The sequence below is a fragment of the Phyllobates terribilis genome, unplaced genomic scaffold (assembly GCF_046119375.1).
Source record: "Phyllobates terribilis strain yellow unplaced genomic scaffold, ASM4611937v1 Scaffold_2__4_contigs__length_985480577, whole genome shotgun sequence".
Classification (NCBI taxonomy): Eukaryota; Metazoa; Chordata; class Amphibia; order Anura; family Dendrobatidae; genus Phyllobates; species Phyllobates terribilis.
The window spans coordinates 56136082-56155193 of record NW_027362762.1 but is presented as its reverse complement, the minus strand read 5'-3'; the positions used below and the strand labels follow the sequence as shown (position 1 = coordinate 56155193).

The following is a 19112-nucleotide window of genomic DNA, read 5'->3' as shown; positions in this document are numbered from 1 at the left end:
CATCGAGTCAGAACACAACAGTTGACGACATTTTCAGAAACCTCGCTAGGAAATGGCTGACCCCTTTAGGGGCAAAATTTAAAGGGGGTGTCTATATGAAGACCTTTAAGAGTGCATTCAAATAGTTTTTGCTACATAGAAGGTAGCAAAGTTGCAGTAATCATCGAAATCTGACTCTACAGAAGTAAAAAAAAGAAGCTAAAACCAAGGGGGGAGACAGCAGGGGGGCGGGATGGTAGAGGGGCAGGTAATCTACTTTAAGCCGCCATTTTGGAAGGCCGGACGGTAACATAAGGGGTTAATACGGGGTCCTGACCTTAATAAGGGGGCAGCGAGGAGAGCTGAGGTAAAGATGGCCGACACGTCAGAAAGCGAGGCCGGGCGCCATATTGGATGGTGAAATCAGGGCAGGGACAGAGGAGAGAAGGGGACAAGGAAGAGAAGAAAATGCTTTAGTCATAAAAACCTTAGCGATTTGCGCTTCGATAAGAGTGACGATGTCCCGGGCGAACTGCACGTTCTCCTCGGCGAGGATGGTCAGCATGTTGATGTGCGGCTTGCTGTTGAAAGTCAGGTCCTCCAGGGAGGACTGGTAATCCCGGCAGGCGTCCTCTCGGGCTTCGTCGGCCGCCATTGGTGACAGTAGTGAGACTGTGTATTCCCCACCCTGGGAGTCCTTAAATGAGGCGGGTGAGATATCACAGCATGGTGCGGCGGACACCGGGGGGGCACTCGGCTCCGCTCCGCTACTGGCGACGTCTTCTAACAAAATGGCGTCGGTGACCGCCAGTGAGGGGAAAAAAAAAAAAAAAAAAACAAAAAAAAAAAAAAACTACGCGTCACGTGACGGCAGCCCTCACTGCCGCGTCTGATTGGTCGGAGAGAAAAGGTTACGCAACGAATAGGCGGAGAGAAAGGAGTTTTCTGGACACGCCCACTTTGGTGACATCACGCGTTGTGTTTTTTTTCATTGGTTGCTATGAGAGTTTATTTTGCATGGCAACCGGAGAAAGGGAAAGCGCTGAGCCAGTAACACTGCTAGTCCTGATCGCAACAGCAGCAGCAGCAGCAGCATTACCCGCTTCATCTCAGCCAACATGTACGCCTACAGGGCCACCATGGACATATACAGACCCCTAACTAAACGCAGACCAGACCCCCTAACTGAATTCAGACCTCAGACCAGAACCCCCAAATAAATACAGACCCCAGACCAGACCCCCTAACTGAATTCAGACCTCAGACCAGAACCCTCAAATAAATACAGACCAGACCCCCTAACGGAATTCAGACCTCAGACCAGAACCCCCAAATAAATACAGACCTCAGACCAGACCCCCTAACTGAATACAGACCCCAGACCAGACCCCCTAACTGAATACAGACCCCAGACCAGACCCCCTAACTGAATTCAGACCTCAGACCAGACCCCCTAACTGAATACAGACCCCAGACCAGACCCCCTAACTGAATTCAGACCTCAGACCAGAACCCTCAAATAAATACAGACCAGACCCCCTAACGGAATTCAGACCTCAGACCAGAACCCCCAAATAAATACAGACCTCAGACCAGACCCCCTAACTGAACACAGACCTCAGACCAGAACCCCCAAATAAATACAACCCCAGACCAGACACCGTCACCTAAATAAATGCAGACCGCCTAAATAAATACATTGAAAAAAGCCTTGGACAGGTTGAAACGTCTTGTGTGAGTTGTGGAATAAATCAACTGATTATCAACACGTGAGTGCCGGGATTTTCTTTTCCTACAGAAATTGTTTTCCACGTGCACCACTCTAGCTATACGGAGTGCCGACTATTCCTTTTTGATAAATAAATACAGACCTCAGACCGGACCCCTAAATAAACACAGACCGCATACCAGACCCCTAACTAAATGCAGACTCCAGACCAGACCCCTAACTAAATACAGACCTCAGACCAGACCCCTAAATAAACACAGATCTCATACCAGGCCCCTAACTAAATGCAGACCCCAGACCAGACCCCTAACTAAATACAGACCTCAGACCAGACTCCCTAAATAAATTCAGACCCCCCAAATAAATACAGACCTCAGACCAGACCCCCTAACTAAACACAGACCTCAGACCAGAACCCCCAAATAAATACAGACCTCAGACCAGACCCCTAAACAAACACAGACCTCAGACCAGACCCCCTAAATAAACTCAGACCCCCCCCAAATAAATACAGACCTCAGACCAGACCCCCTAACTGAACACAGACCTCAGACCAGAACCTCCAAATAAATACAGACCTCAGACCAGACCCCCTAACTAAATGCAGACCTCAGACCAGACCCCCTAACTAAATGCAGACCTCAGACCAGACCCCTAAATAAACACAGACCTCATACCAGACCCCTAACTAAATGCAGACCCCAGACCAGACCCCCTAACTAAACACAGACCTCAGACCAGAACCCCCAAATAAATACAGACCTCAGACCAGACCCCTAAATAAACACAGACCTCAGACCAGACCCCCTAAATAAACTCAGACCCCCCCAAATAAATACAGACCTCAGACCAGACCCCCTAACTGAACACAGACCTCAGACCAGAACCTCCAAATAAATACAGACCTCAGACCAGACCCCCTAACTGAACACAGACCTCAGACCAGAACCTCCAAATAAATACAGACCTCAGACCAGACCCCCTAACTAAACACAGACCTCAGACCAGAACCCCCAAATAAACACAGACCTCATACCAGGCCCCTAACTAAATGCAGACCCCAGACCAGACCCCCTAAATAAACTCAGACCCCCCAAATAAACACATACCTCAGACCAGACCCCTAAATAAACTCAGACGCCCCAAATAAATACAGACCTCAGACCAAACCCCTAAATAAACACAGACCTCAAACCAAACCACTTAAGAAATACAGACCTCAGACCAGACCCCTAAATAAAAACAGACATGAGATCAGATCCCCCCCCCCCAAAAAAAAATGCAAACTCCAGACTAACCAGACCTCTAAATAAATTCACACCTTAGATTAGATTCCCTAAAAATACAGACCCCCAGACCAGACCCTCTAAATATAGATCAACGACATAAATACTAAATATTATTATTTATATAGCGCCATTGATTCCATGGCGCTGTACATAAGGAGGGGTTACATACCAGATACAGACATCACTTACAGTAAATGACTAACAATGATAGACGGGTACAGAGGGGAGAGGACCCTGCCCTCGCGGACTTACATTCTACAGGATGGTGGGGAAGGAGACAGTAGTTTGGGGGGTTGCGTTAGCTCCGGTGGTGGTGAGGAGGCAGCGGGGTCATTGCAGGCTGTAATCCTGAGATGGGTTTTCAGGTTCTGTCTGAAGGATCCGAGTGTGGTGGATAATCGGACGTGTTGTGGCACAGAACTCCAGAGGACGGGGAATACTCAGAAGACGTTTTAGAGGCGATTGGGTGAGGAACGAGTAAGTGTTACTTTGGAAATATATGGAGGAGACTGATTATGGACGGCTTTGTAGGTCAGTGTTATGATGTACAATACAAAGTTAGGTCAGTGTTAGTAGTTTGAACTGGAAGATTTCTCCCGAATATCCCCCATCCTCTGGAAATCTGTGCCTCAACACGTCCGATTAATAATATATAAAGACCAGGCTCAACTAATGAAGAGGGGTGCCAGGAACACAACAAACTAGTCGATGTAGACAAAGATTCCAGCACACCAAATGATTATAAAGAGAATCAAACGTATGAATATAATAATGAGTGCTTTAATTATTGCTCCGATATATACTTGCTCAAGGAGTCGTCAGTATAGTTGCCCAGTATAGTTGCCCAACGTTTCAACCCCACAGGGGTTTTCATCAGGGGCTTCAGAAAAGCTAAATCATATAGTCTGTGAGGTACTGGACATCTTCACATGTGGCCTACTGTACATAGGGCATGGGTGCTGTATAGTCCAGGTATGGCCAAGTATTACTTGATGCCAAAAAAGGGGGATAAAGTATACACCGTCAGTACTGGCTGTGGGCAGCCTAAATAAGTAGTGGTCGCAAGGTGCCAAGAGGAGGAAAAATGTACACCGGCAATAATAGCTATAGGCAGCTTAATTAGTCGTGACCGAGAGGTGATCTTTCTTGGTGTCACCACCCTCGGCATATGAACCACGCTAACACTCCAAGCGACGGCTATACCTGCCCTCCCCAAGAAAGATACTTGAGCAAGTATATATCGGAGCAATAATTAAAGCACTCGTTATTATATTCATACGTTTGACTTTCTTTATAATCATTTGGTGTGCCGGAATCTTTGTCTACATCAACACGTCCGATTATCCACCACATTCGGATCCTTCAGATGTAACCTGAAAACTCATCTCTTCAAGAAAGCTACAGCCTGCCATTGCCTCGCTGCATCCTCACCACCATCAGAGCTGCTGCAACCCCCTCACCCCCAACCTCCTGTCTCCTTCCCCATTATCCAGTAGACTGTAAGACCACGAGGACAGGGTCCTCTCCCCATCATTGTTAGTTTGTTCACCGTAATTACTATTTGTGTTTTTTATGTAACCCCTCCTTATGTACAGCACCATAGAATCAATGGTGCTATATAAATAAATAATAATAATTATTACATGTGGGCACTTAAGAAGCATTATTATTATGGGGGCACTCAGGGTGTTGTGACCTTCAAAGGGGCATATAGGGCATTACTACTTTCTAAGGGGCAAACTGTGGGCACTGTTTTCTAGGGCACTTGCACAGTACATTAATATTTTCTAGGGGGCAATTTTACCATCTAGGGGGCATTTTACTTTGCAAGCAGCACAGATGTGGGCTTACTGTGTGGGGCAATAAGAGGAGCACTGTTTTTGTGCCACAAAGCAGGTCCAGTAATAGGGACATATACGGCAGCAGCGGTTCAGCATTGGGTTAACAGCAGGATGAGGAGTTTGTGCAGGTTGAGAATTGATGGGGACGGTGTGGGCAATGTGAGGAGTGAAATCGTGGCTGGAGAAGTAGTTATGTCGGTCTGGGCTAGATAGAAAAGACGGGAAAATGGAATGACTCCATCAGAAAGAATGTCAGCTGTAAGTCATCATGAATAACTGTACTGTAATCTCTTATACTTTGGGGGAAATATGTATTTGATCCACTGCAGATTTTGCAAGTTTTCCACCTACAAAGAATGGAGAGGTCTGTAATTTTTATCGTAGGTCACTTCACCTGTGAGAGACAGAATCTAAAAATAAAAACCAGAAAATCACATTGTATGATTCTTAAATAATTAAATTGCATTTTATTGAATGAAATAAGTATTTGATCACCGACCAACCAGCAAAAATTCGGACTCTCACAGACCTGTTAGTTTTTCTTTAAGGCTGCGTGCCCACTATGCATTTTTGCCGCTGAATTTCCCCAGTGAAAACGCTTAAAAAACGCTTGGTAATACGTACCCCATGGTTCCCAATGATAATCCACGTGCTGTGAACATGCTGCAGAAGTTTCCGCTGTGGATTATCATTGCGGAAAAATATGCAGCATGTACATTAATTTTGCGAACACGCAGCGTAATTGCCGCCATTGACTTGCATTGAAACGCATATTATCGGTGTCAACACATTAGCACACACAGATAATATGCTTTTCTATGTGCGGATGGTACCCGGGTGTGGAGGAGAGGAGACTCTCATCCAGACCCAGGTACCATAGAACCTGTTGAAAAAATAATTAAAAATAAAAAATAAAGATTATACTTACCTTCTGATGTCCCCCGGCCTCCTCAGCGATGCGTCTGGTCTGTTGTATGGGTCGCGGTGGTGTGAAAGGACCTGCCATGACGTCGGCGGTCGTGTGACCTGTCACATGACTAAATGACGTCACCGCAGGTCCTTTCACACCACTGCGACCCATACAACAGACCAGACGCAGCGGAGAAAACACCGTGGGCCATCAGAAGGTAAGTATAATCTTTATTTTTTACCATTCTTATTCTTTTTTTTTTAACTATTACTTGGTCACACTATATAAATCCATGCCGGTTGCCGGTTGCATGGATTTATATAGTGTGAACAAGTTGTCAAGCACTTTCCAAGTGATGCTAAAATCGCTTGGAAAAGCGCTTGATAACCGGCATGGAGAAATGCATGTGAAGAACGCTTGTCAAACGCGTCTACCTGGCGGGAAAAACGCATGTAAAATCCGCATACGTTTTTCCTGCCAGGGAGAAGCGGAAAAAATATGCGGCAATTCTACATCGTGGGCACTTAGCCTAAGAAGCCCTCCTACTCTGCACTCATTATCTGTATTAATTGCACTCGTTTGAACTCGTTACCTGTATAAAAGACACCTGTCCACACAATCACACTCCAACCTCTCCACCATGGCCAGGGCAACTAAGGAGTGGCTCACTAAAGCCCCCGTCTCACATAGCGAGATCGCTGCTGTGTCACGGTTTTGGTGACGCAACAGCGACCTCACCAGCGATGTCGCTATGTGTGACACTTTGCAACGATCAGGCACCTGCTGTGAGGTCGCTGATCGCTGCAAAGTGTCCTGGACCATTTTTTGGTCGTTGCTCTCCCGCTGGTCAGCACACATCGCTGTGTGTGACCAGCGGGAGCAGCAATCAGGCTGGTAACCATGATAAACATCGGGTTACTAGGGGCACACGCGCACCTAGTAACCCGCTGTTTATCATGGTTACGAGCCTGCTAAAGTGAACGGTAACTGTAGCGTCGGCGTCCCTGCCCTCTGCTAGGCAGGGACGCTGTTCCCCTCACCTCTCTGCTCCGAGCCCGGCGTCCTCCTCCCGCTCTGCTGGCAGCGCGCGCTCCTTCCCGGCCACTGTGCTTAGGGCGCGCGCGCGCTCCCTCCCTCTTAAAGGGGCCGCGCGCGCCGTCCTAAGGAGTCCCCGGCCAATGGCCGGAGGACTTCACCATATATAAGGCACCTCCTCCAAAATGGAGGTGCCCGAGCAATGTTGTTGCACTGTTCACTACTCTGCTTCAGCCCTCAGGTCCCGTTGCCAGTTACCTGCCTGATTCCTGCCAGAGTCCTGCCAGTTTGCTGTCTGTTTCCTGCCTGATATTCCTGCTACCTGCTTGCTAGCCTGAGGTCCGACGGTCTGCCTTCCTACTCCTGTCAGTCTGTCTATGGACCAGCTTGGCCGCTCACCTGGGAGCGCACATCTGCTACCTGCCTGCTAGCCTTCCTGGAGGCTCTGCCGTCACGTGCTGTGACCACCTGCTATTCCAGAGACTCCTGCCCGCTCACCTGGGAGCGCACATCTGCTACCTGCCTGCTAGCCTTCCTGGAGGCTCCGCCGTCACGTGCTGTGACCACCTGCTATTCCAGAGACTCCTGCCCGCTCACCTGGGAGCGCTCCTCCGCTACCTGCCTGCTTGCCTACCTGGAGGCTCCGCCGTCACGTGCTGTGACTACCTGCTATTCCAGAGACTCTTGCCCGCTCACCTGGGAGCGCTCATCTGCTACCTGTCTGTTGGACTTCCTGGAGGCTCCGCCGTCACATGCTGTGACCACCCGATTATCCAGAGACTCTCGCCTGCTCACCTGGGAGCTCACGTCTATCATCTGCCGCCACAGGTCGTACCAATCCTTTACCCAGAGACTGCCCCGGTCACTTGCCGTGACCTCCTGCCCGTTCATCCAGAGACTGCCCCGGTCACTTGCCGTGACCTCCTGCCCGTTCATCCAGAGACTGCCCCGGTCACTTGCCGTGACCTCCTGCCCGTTCATCCAGAGACTGCCCCGGTCACTTGCCGTGACCTCCTGCCCGTTCATCCAGAGACTGCCCCGGTCACTTGCCGTGACCTCCTGCCCGTTCATCCAGAGACTGCCCCGGTCACTTGCCGTGACCTCCTGTCCGTTCATTCAGAGACTGTCCCAGTCACCTGCTGTGACTGCCTGCCCGTCTACCCTGGTCGCCACCCGCTCCCTTACAAGGACCGCCCCCTTGTATAGTAGCTCAGAGGTTCCGCCTCCCAGACCCGTTACAGTTTGCTCGGGCCATGGAACCCGGTGGCACCCAAGCTACCTCGCTCTCGGACGTCTGTCATGAACTGTCCCGTCAGAGGTCCCAACAGGAGTCCATCCTGGGTCACCTGCGGAATGTCAATTCTCGCCTGGACACTCTGACTGCTCCACCAGCAACCACCGCCAGTGCCATGACTCGCAACCCGGCAGCTCCGCTGCCCACCAATACCATGGTATCCTACCCCGGACCCCGGCTTTCTGCACCTCCTCGCTTCGGAGGCGACTCCGCCCAGGCTCGGGGCTTCATAAATCAGTGCACCCTGCACTTTGAACTCCTGTCCCACCAGTTTAACTCCGACCGGGCCAAAATTGCCTTCATCATGTCCCATCTCACCGGGGAGGCCCTGGCCTGGCTAAATCCTCTATGGGAGAGAGGAGACCCCCTGGTGTCCGACTTGCCTGCCTTTCTCATGGCTTTCCGGAAAGTCTTCGACGAACCCGGACGGAAGACCTCATCCGCATCATCTCTGCTACGCCTCCGTCAGGGAAGTCTCACCGTGGGCCAATATGCCATACGGTTCCGTACCCTTGCCTCGGAGCTGGCCTGGGATAACGACGCTCTGGCATCCGTCTTCTGGGAGGGTCTGTCCGGCCGTATTAAAGATGAACTTGCCGGTCGGGACATTCCTACCACTCTCGATGACCTAATAACTCTTGCCACCCGGATTGACCTACGGTTCCAGGAGCGTGCCAAAGAGGTCACCCGTGAGAGGAGGTTTCCACGTCTAGCTCCTACTTTTCAGAAATCCGTCTCTCCCCAGGTACACTCTCCTGAGCCTATGCAGGTCGACCAGACCAAGATGGTCAAAACCCGTCAGGACTTACGCCGTGCCGAAGGGAGCTGCTTCTACTGTGGCAGTAAGGAGCACCGGATCCGTACCTGCCCGGAGAGGTCGGGAAACGCCTGTGTCTAGGTTCGCTCAGAGAGGTCAACCTAGACAAGAATAAATCCTCTCCATCTCTGCTACTGTCAGTCTCTATTATCTGCGGGGAGAATCGTTATTTCGAACTAGCCCAACTTGACTCTGGAGCGGCCGGGAATCTTATCTCACAGTCCCTGGTAGAAAAATACCGCATTCCCACCAAACCTCTGGCTGTACCATTATCTGTCGCTGCTGTGGATGGGGGCCTCTTACCACGTCCCATCCAACTCATCACCGAATCCGTAACTCTGCAGGTGGGAATGCTGCATTCTGAGAGCATCTCTTTTCATGTTCTGCCTGGACTCTCTCACGCCCTCTTACTAGGTCTACCTTGGCTCCAGAGACATGCACCCGTGCTTGACTGGCAGACCGGAGAAGTCCTTCGCTGGGGACAGGACTGTCATAAGACTTGTTTGGTTCCTGTTCATCCCGTCCGTCCTTCTCCTACCCCAACTAATCTACCTGGACTTCCGATTCTCTATTGGTCATTTGCTGATGTCTTTAATAAAAAGGAGGCAGAGACATTACCCCCTCATAGACCATACGACTGTCCTATCGACCTGTTACCCGGTACTACTCCTCCCCGTGGGCGTATTTACCCATTGTCCGCTGCTGAAACCCGGTCGATGTCCGAATATATTGAGGAGAATTTGGCCAGGGGATTCATCCGGAAATCTACCTCCCCGGCGGGAGCAGGCTTCTTCTTCGTAAAAAAGAAGGACGGCTCTCTCCGTCCCTGTATAGACTATAGAGGCCTTAACCAGATCACGGTGAAGAATAAATACCCCCTTCCGCTCATTCCAGAATTATTTGATCGCCTGAGGGGGGCTAGAGTCTTCACCAAACTGGACCTCCGTGGGGCGTACAACCTGGTCCGTATCCGTCAAGGGGATGAATGGAAGACTGCATTCAACACCCGGGACGGCCACTATGAATATCTGGTAATGCCCTTTGGTCTCTGTAACGCTCCTGCCGTCTTTCAAGAGTTGGCCAATGACATCTTCCGGGACCTTCTCTACTCCTGCGTTGTGGTGTACCTGGACGACATCTTGGTCTTCTCTCCGGATCTCCAGACTCACCGGAGGGACGTTCGTCAGGTCCTGCTCAGGCTCAGGCAGAACCACCTCTTCGCTAAATATGAGAAGTGCCTCTTTGAGCAGACCTCGCTTCCGTTTTTGGGCTACATTATTTCTCAGACCGGCCTACGAATGGATCCAGAGAAACTGTCTGCCATCGAGAAATGGCCCCGACCGGAGGGGTTGAAGGCCATTCAGCGGTTCCTGGGCTTCGCCAACTACTACCGCCTCTTCATACCGCACTTCTCTTCCCGGACTGCCCCAATTTCCGCGCTCACCCGTAAGGGTACTAATCCCAAAGAGTGGCCGCCCGAAGCAGAGGAGGCCTTTCTTTCCTTAAAACAGGCCTTCTCTTCCGCCCCGGTGCTGCATCGTCCGGACGGCAACAAGCAGTTCTTTCTGGAGGTTGACGCCTCCTCCTCTGGAGCCGGAGCTGTACTTACTCAAAAATCTTCTTCCGGGAGGATGGTAACTTGCGGCTTCTTCTCCAAACTCTTCTCCTCTTCTGAGCGCAATTATTCCATAGGAGACCGAGAGTTATTGGCCATCAAGCTGGCATTGGAGGAGTGGCGTTACCTACTCGAGGGGGCTCTTCATCCGGTAATAATTTACACTGACCACAAGAACTTGGCTTATCTCCAGCATGCCCAGAGACTTAATCCGCGCCAAGCCCGGTGGTCCTTGTTTTTTGCTCGCTTTGATTTTGTTCTACATTTTCGCCCGGCTAACAAGAACATCAAAGCAGACGCCTTGTCCCGATCCTTTCTGGTATCTGATCTCGAGAAAGAACCTAAACATATCATCGATCCCGCCAGAGTAATGCAGGTGGCTCCCGTGAGTCTAAATCGTCTCCCTCCCTGTAAGACGTTCGTATCGGTACCTGATCGGGAGAAGATCCTACACTGGGGTCATTCGTCTAAACTAGCTGGCCACGCCGGTCAGAAAAAGACCCTCCAGCTTATTTCCCGGCACTACTGGTGGCCTAACCTGCGCAAGGATGTAATAGACTTTGTTTCTGCCTGTGTGTCCTGTGCCCGCAACAAAGTTCCGAGACACCTGCCAGCCGGTCGCCTTCTTCCTCTGCCAGTACCTGCTGCCCCCTGGCAGCATATAGCGATGGACTTCATAACTGATCTTCCCGTCTCTGCCGGTTGTACGGCCATTTGGGTGGTCGCTGACCGCTTTTCCAAGATGGCTCACTTCATTCCCCTGCCAGGCCTCCCGTCTGCACCCGAGCTGGCTAAAGACTTTATCCGCCACATCTTCCGTCTTCATGGCCTGCCCCGTCACATCGTGTCGGATCGTGGGGTACAGTTCACTTCTCGTTTCTGGAGAGCCACTTGGAAATTGCTAGACGTCACCCTGGACTTCTCCTCCGCTTACCACCCACAGTCTAATGGTCAAGTGGAGCGGATCAATCAGATCCTGACCAGTTACCTCCGGCACTTCGTTAATGCCCACCATTCTGACTGGGTGGATCTCCTGCCATGGGCCGAATTCTCGTACAACAATCACGAGAGCGAATCTTCCTCCAAATCCCCGTTTTTTGTAGTCTTCGGTCAGCATCCTCGGATCCCGTTTCCCGTCTCCACCTCGGTGGACAATCCGGCTGCGGAATCTCTTGTTAACAAATTTTCCTCCACATGGGAGAGTACCCGGTCCGCACTCCTTCTGTCATCCGAGCGTATGAAAAGACATGCTGACAAAAAACGTCTGGATCCTCCTCAATTCCGTCCAGGGGATAAGGTCTGGCTCTCGTCCAAGTATGTCCGGCTCAAGATTCCTTCCTATAAGTTAGGGCCTCGGTTCATCGGTCCTCTGGAAGTCATCAGTCAGATCAACCCGGTGGCCTATAAATTAAAACTCCCGGCCAACTTGCGGATCCCTAACTCCTTCCATGTATCTCTCCTCAAACCTGTGGTACTTAACTCTTTTTCCAAGTCTACAGGCACGCCTCCTGCTCCGGTTTCCGCTGAAAACGAATTTGAGGTAGAGAACATTCTGGCCACCAAAAGGGTAAGAGGGAAGACCTTTTTTCTAGTAGATTGGAAGGGGTTTGGTCCTGAAGAGAGAACGTGGGAGCCCCGGCGGAACATCCATGCCCCTCTCATCCTTGCTAAATTTCTGTCTGGCCTAAAAAAGGGGGGGCCTAAAGGGGGGGGTACTGTAGCGTCGGCGTCCCTGCCCTCTGCTAGGCAGGGACGCTGTTCCCCTCACCTCTCTGCTCCGAGCCCGGCGTCCTCCTCTCGCTCTGCTGGCAGCGCGCGCTCCTTCCCGGCCACTGTGCTTAGGGCGCGCGCACGCGCGCTCCCTCCCTCTTAAAGGGGCCGCGCGCGCCGTCCTAAGGAGTCCCCGGCCAATGGCCGGAGGACTTCACCATATATAAGGCACCTCCTCCAAAATGGAGGTGCCCGAGCAATGTTGTTGCACTGTTCACTACTCTGCTTCAGCCCTCAGGTCCCGTTGCCAGTTACCTGCCTGATTCCTGCCAGAGTCCTGCCAGTTTGCTGTCTGTTTCCTGCCTGATATTCCTGCTACCTGCTTGCTAGCCTGAGGTCCGACGGTCTGCCTTCCTACTCCTGTCAGTCTGTCTATGGACCAGCTTGGCCGCTCACCTGGGAGCGCACATCTGCTACCTGCCTGCTAGCCTTCCTGGAGGCTCTGCCGTCACGTGCTGTGACCACCTGCTATTCCAGAGACTCCTGCCCGCTCACCTGGAAGCGCACATCTGCTACCTGCCTGCTAGCCTTCCTGGAGGCTCGGCCGTCACGTGCTGTGACCACCTGCTATTCCAGAGACTCCTGCCCGCTCACCTGGGAGCGCTCCTCCGCTACCTGCCTGCTTGCCTACCTGGAGGCTCCGCCGTCACGTGCTGTGACCACCTGCTATTCCAAAGACTCTTGCCCGCTCACCTGGGAGCGCTCATCTGCTACCTGTCTGTTGGACTTCCTGGAGGCTCCGCCGTCACATGCTGTGACCACCCGATTATCCAGAGACTCTCGCCTGCTCACCTGGGAGCTCACGTCTATCATCTGCCGCCACAGGTCGTACCAATCCTTTACCCAGAGACTGCCCCGGTCACTTGCCGTGACCTCCTGCCCGTTCATCCAGAGACTGCCCCGGTCACTTGCCGTGACCTCCTGCCCGTTCATCCAGAGACTGCCCCGGTCACTTGCCGTGACCTCCTGCCCGTTCATCCAGAGACTGCCCCGGTCACTTGCCGTGACCTCCTGCCCGTTCATCCAGAGACTGCCACGGTCACTTGCCGTGACCTCCTGCCCGTTCATCCAGAGACTGCCCCGGTCACTTGCCGTGACCTCCTGTCCGTTCATTCAGAGACTGTCCCAGTCACCTGCTGTGACTGCCTGCCCGTCTACCCTGGTCGCCACCCGCTCCCTTACAAGGACCGCCCCCTTGTATAGTAGCTCAGAGGTTCCGCCTCCCAGACCCGTTACAGTAACCTCCTGCTCACTGTAGCAGAGTGGTAACCATGATAAACAACGGGTTACTAGGAGCGCGTGTGCCCCTAGTAACCCGATGTTTACCATGGTTACCAGCCAGCTCCTGCTTCCGCAGGCTGGTAACCAGGAGCAGGACATTGTGGAAAGATTCTTTCCACGATGTCGCTGCTCCCCTGATCGTTGGTGAGCCTGCCTGTTTGACAGCTCACCAGCGACCACATAGCGACGCAGCAACGATCCCTGACAGGTCGTATCGTTGACGGGATCGTTGCAGCGTCGCTAAGTGTGACGGGACCTTAAGAAGCATTTCAAGGTCCTGGAGTGGTCTAGCCAGTCTGCAGACCTGAACCCAATAGAAAATCTTTGGAGGGAGACAGCCCCGAAACCTGAAAGATCTGGAGAAGATCTGTATGGAGGAGGGGGCCAAAATCCTTGCTGCAGTGTGTGCAAACCTGGTCAAGAACTACAGGAAACGTCTGACTTCTGTAATTGTAACAAAGGTTTCTGTAGTAAATATTAAGTTCTGTTTTTCTATTGTATCAAATACTTATTTCATGCAAAAAAATGCAAATTAATTATGTAAAAATCCTACAATGTGATTTTCTGGATTTTATTTTTAGATTCTGTCTCTCACAGGTGAATTGTACCTACGATAAAAATTACAGACCTCTCCATTCTTTGTAGGTGGGAAAACGTGCAAAATCGTCAGACTATCAAATACTTATTTTCCCCACTGTATGATCAGCAGGACTGGTATCTACCACTATACAGTCACCTTATGGCGGCAATATCGATCTTGGTCTTTGTATAGTAATTTTTTCAGTAACAAGCACGGTCATCTGCTGAGGTTCATCTGAACCTGTGGTTCCCAAACTCCAGTCCTCCTGACCTTGCAACTCATCATGTTTTCAGGATTTCCTGAGAACTGATGGCATTATTATCAAGGCATCAGCAATTGCCACAGGTTCTTTCACACGTGCAAAACTAAGGAAATCCCGAAAACATGATGTGTTGAGGAGCTGTGAGGACTGAGGTTTAGGAAACACAGCCCTATACCTATGATTAGGGTGCGTCATCGTAGCTGTAAACATGGTTACCTGGATAGGGGCCCACTCAGATTTTTCGCTCCCTGTGTGCTGAATCCCTAAGGCTGACCTTAGGGATGTTGGCCTGGTCTGGGCTCCTGGAGTTTACGTCCCAAAACAGGATTTGGGTGATACTAGCCGGTGGGACCATAGACTATAATGATGCTGACAGAGTCACCGTCCGCTCTGCCGTGCATCGTTTCCTGGGGTATATGCCTACTAGAGGCGGACACCCAGGCGTAGTAGACTGTGTCTGAGTGTCCACCTCTAGTAGGTGTATACACCCGAAAATTATGCACGCCAGAGCGCACGGTGACTCCGTTAACATTGTGGCACCCCAGGGGTCTGGTTGCCACAGTAATAGAAATATTACGTCTGAGAGCAAGTGGGAGGTTTCTCTGGTCAGGAGCCCTTAAGCATGCAACACTTCCTGCCCAGACCTGGGAGGGGAGGAATCTGCCCTTATAAACTGGGTCTGGGGCGGGATTAGTTGAGTCAGAGCCTGGAGAGGGAAAGTTACAGCAGGAGCTCTGTAGGAGCTAGGAGCAGAAGACCAGGGGCTGGAAGCTAAGCAGAGATATAGCTCGCCCTGGAAGAAGAATCTGATAACCGGACACCGGAGTCCGAGGCTGTGGGGACTGATATCCACCCAGCAGCAGAAACCAGCCGGCAGGGGATTCCAGGTCCTCTGGCCATAGAAGCCCGGAGGCTCAGTCACAAGGAAGGGACCAGCACCGCCATCCAGGAGCGGAGGCTAACAGAAGGCCCCAAGTCACCAGCCATACGGGTGAGCACCACACGGTATACTCAGGGACGTGGGCTACTTCTACCTGCTTACAGCAAGGTAGCCAAAAAGAGTGTAGATAGACGGGGAGGCCTACAACTCCACCTGGCCAGGGGAACTCCTGTTTGCTCGCAGACCGACCAGGCCCCTTATGCTAGCCAGTACTCCCGGGAGGGTCTGCCTTAATATCACCAGTAAAGACCCTGAACTGCACTGCAAAGACTCTGAGTCGTTCCTGCTCATCGCCGCACCAGCACTACTAGTGCTGGGACGCCCGCGCACCATCACTCCCATCATCCACATTCCCTGCCCTGAGGCCATACTCCTCCCGTGGGGAGTTATCCCATCTTTTGCTGCGCACACCACACCAGCCTCAGCGGACTGCCTCGCAGCGGCGGTACACCCTGACCGCAATCCACGGGTGGCGTAGTCGGACAATTAACCTAAAACCCACAAAATACCGCCATTGGCCTGACCACCCTGAGCCACGGGACCGGGTCACCGCCACGGATACTACAACCCCCTGAAGCCCAGTTCCGGGTGCCCCTCGGCCCAGGGGGCGAGTCAACATCGTTATAGTCTATGGCCCCGTTGGCGCATATGTCCAAATCCTGTTTTGCGGGGGGTTCAGACATAAGCCCTGACGGGACCAACGAACGGGTGCCAGAACGCAGTGTGAAAGCCCCCTAAGGGAAGCAGCTCTGCGGGGTATTGTGTGGAGAGGTAAGTGATTCCTTTTTTTCTTACTTTTTTAACACAGTGGAGAACACAGCGGGTGGGGTGAGGGTGAGAGAGGGCATGTAATTGTAATGCATTGGATATGTGGATGGGAGAGAAAACATAATTATAATGAATTGAGGGGGCTGAGAGTCCATATAATTGTAATGAATTGAGGGGTGAGTGAGAGAGAAAATATATAATTGTATCATATTATATAGCATCCTCTCTTTTTATGTATACCGTTGTCCCTTTTTACACAGCGTCCTCTCCTATTATGTATAGCACCATTCCTTAGTACATAGTATTCTCTCTTGTACAGCACCATCTTTTATTACATAGCATCTTTTCATGTTATGTATAGTGCCATCCCTTATTACATAGTGTCTTTTCTTGTTATGTATTGTTCCTTCCATTATTACAGAGTGTCTTCTCTTGTTATATATAGTACCATCTCTTATTACAGTGTCTTCTCTTGTTATGTATAGTGCCATCCCTTATTACATAGTGTCATCTCATTTTATGTATAGTGTCATCTCTTATTACATAGTGTCCTTTCTTGCTATGTATAGTGCCATCCTTTTTTACATAGTATCCCCTCTTGTTATGTATAGTGCCATCCCTTATTACATAGCATATTCTCATGGTATGTATAGCGCCATCTCTTGTAACATAGCGTATTCTCATGGTATGTATAGTGCCATCCCTTATTACATAGTATCCACTCTTGTTATGGATAGTGCTATCCCTTATTATCTAGTGTCCTCTCTGGTTATGTATAGTGCTATCCCTATTACATACTGCCCTCTCTTGTTATGTATAGTGCCATTTCTTATTACATATGTCCTCTCTTGATAAGTATAGTGCGATCCCTTATTACATAGCGTATTGTCATGTTATGTATAGTGCCACCCCTTATTACATAGTGTCCTCTCTTGTTATGTACACCTTGTTCCAATGCAAATTGGATTTAAGTGTCATAAAGTTAACATTTTTTGCTTTTCAAATAAACTCATGGGCAGATTTGTGTCTCAGGGCCTTTTGATCACTGAAATCAATCTCAGACACCTGTGATAATTAGTTTGCTAGGTGAGCTCATTAAAGGAAAACTACTTAAGAAGGACAATCCACATTATTAATCAGCCACTGTTTTCAAGCAATATGGGAAAGAAAAAGGATCTCTCTGCTGCCGAAAAGTGTCATATAGTGCAATGCCTTGGACAAGGTGCTGTCGCCACGTATTGTGGGACGTTCTGAGACATTGTGTCTACTTCAAATTAAATTGTAAAATCCAAGTACAAAGAGAGAGAACCACACTGACACTCTTGTCGGAATAGTACTCCTTTATTTCATCATTTGGTCATTCTTTATATAGGTTATTAATAATCATTCATTGTAACAATGTAATTGGCTCAGCTTATCTCTAAAAAAAATGTGCTGGCATTAGCATACATACTTCTCGTTGGCTAAATTAACACTTTATTTTGATCTAGGCGTCGCTCTACTCCTTAATTTTGATTCTTTGTTATTTCTCTGTCTTTAGACAAAGACATTCCTAAACCTCCTTTACATAGACTCCATTCCAGAAAGAAAGAGATGCAAGCGCAAAGAAACTAAGATGGAGTCAGGATAGATACTTATAAATCCTGCTCTCACAAAAGTTATAAAAACATAAGATATTTCACGAAAACGTAAGCAAAATCATCGCACTGTGAAGAAATTTCTGGCTGATACAGGGCACAGACAGGTTTGTGCAGATAAAGGCATAACGAGGAAGGTTTCTCCAAGACAAATTCGTCAGATTAAGAGAGCAGCTGCTAAAATATCATTACAAAGCAGCACACATGTATGTGAAGTCCCGCGAACCTCAAGGTGTAAGATCCTCCAGAGGATGCAATTGTGCATAAATCTACTATTCAGCCACCCCTAGACAGCGCTCACAACGTGAAACGGGTGCAGTGGTCCACACGTACATGAAGACTGATTGTGAAACAGTCTTGTGTACTGATGATGCTGTGCAACTGTGGAAAGTCCAGTTGGATGGAGTAGTGGATGGTTGGTGGATGGCCACCATGTCCCAACAGGGCTGCGAGGTCAGCAAGGAGGTGGCGGGTCATGTTTTGGGATGAAATCATGGAAAGAGAGCTGGTAGACCCCTTTATGGTCCCTGAAGGTGTGAAAATGACATCAGCAAAGTATATAGAGTTTCTGATTGTTCACTTTCTTCTATGGTACAAAAAGAAGAACTGCGCCATCCATAGCAAAGTCATCTTAATGCTGACAATGATCCATCTCATGCCGCAAAGAAGATCTGAGTCATTGACTGCTATGGGCATAAAAGGAGAGAAACTCATGGCGTGCCCACCATCCTCCCCTGACCTCAACCCTATCGAGAACCTTTGGGGGTGATTCTGACATCCTGGAAAGAAGTTCAAGCAGAAACTCTCCAAAAACTCACAAGTTCAATGGATGCAAGAATTGTGAAGGAGATATCACAGAAGGGTTCGATGTTACATGTAACTTGGCCTGTTAAGATGTTTTTGATTGAAAAAGCTTTTGGCGTCTGTAAATATGACCTTATAGTGCTGAAAATTCAACAAATGACTATTTTCACTTCTTTACAACCTATAAAATGTTTGGAAACTCTGTTGTGCAGAATAATTTGGAGCAATGCATTGTGAGTCATTTTAGTTTTGAAAGAAATCCTGTTACCATTGAGACGTTTGTCCGATAAAATGTGATTTGTCCTCTAAGGCTTTGTGCACAAATATCATGTTTTCGACGCATTTTTGCCGCAAGGGATTTGTCACAAAACCTGAAGGGATTTCTGACGTCAGGAAAGAGAATGAGAATCCTGAAGCCTTGTGCATACGGTGCTTATTTGTGACTTGCAGATTTGGTGCAGATGCAAAGCAGCAGAAAGTCAATTTTTTCAGCATTTTTGCAGCGATTTTTCACTTATTGACTTAAATGAAGTCAGTTAAAAGGCAGGTCTAAAAATGATT

The 19112-nt window shown here is 49.7% G+C and overlaps 1 protein-coding gene and 1 long non-coding RNA gene across 2 annotated transcripts in view; one reads left to right on the top strand and one right to left on the bottom strand.

The window, feature by feature from the left end:
• The window catches only part of PCF11 (PCF11 cleavage and polyadenylation factor subunit), a 17709-nt gene extending 16899 nt beyond the window's left edge, over nt 1–810 (bottom strand). Inside the window, exon 1 of the mRNA XM_073661707.1 lies at nt 467–810. Within this exon, the coding sequence (XP_073517808.1) occupies nt 467–634 (168 nt within the window). The 5' untranslated portion in view covers nt 635–810. The remainder of the gene's footprint in view (nt 1–466) is intronic.
• Nucleotides 1–19112, top strand: part of LOC141192140 (uncharacterized) — a 20032-nt gene extending 920 nt beyond the window's left edge. Inside the window, exon 3 of the long non-coding RNA XR_012265830.1 lies at nt 17651–19112. This is a non-coding gene — a long non-coding RNA (uncharacterized lncRNA). The remainder of the gene's footprint in view (nt 1–17650) is intronic.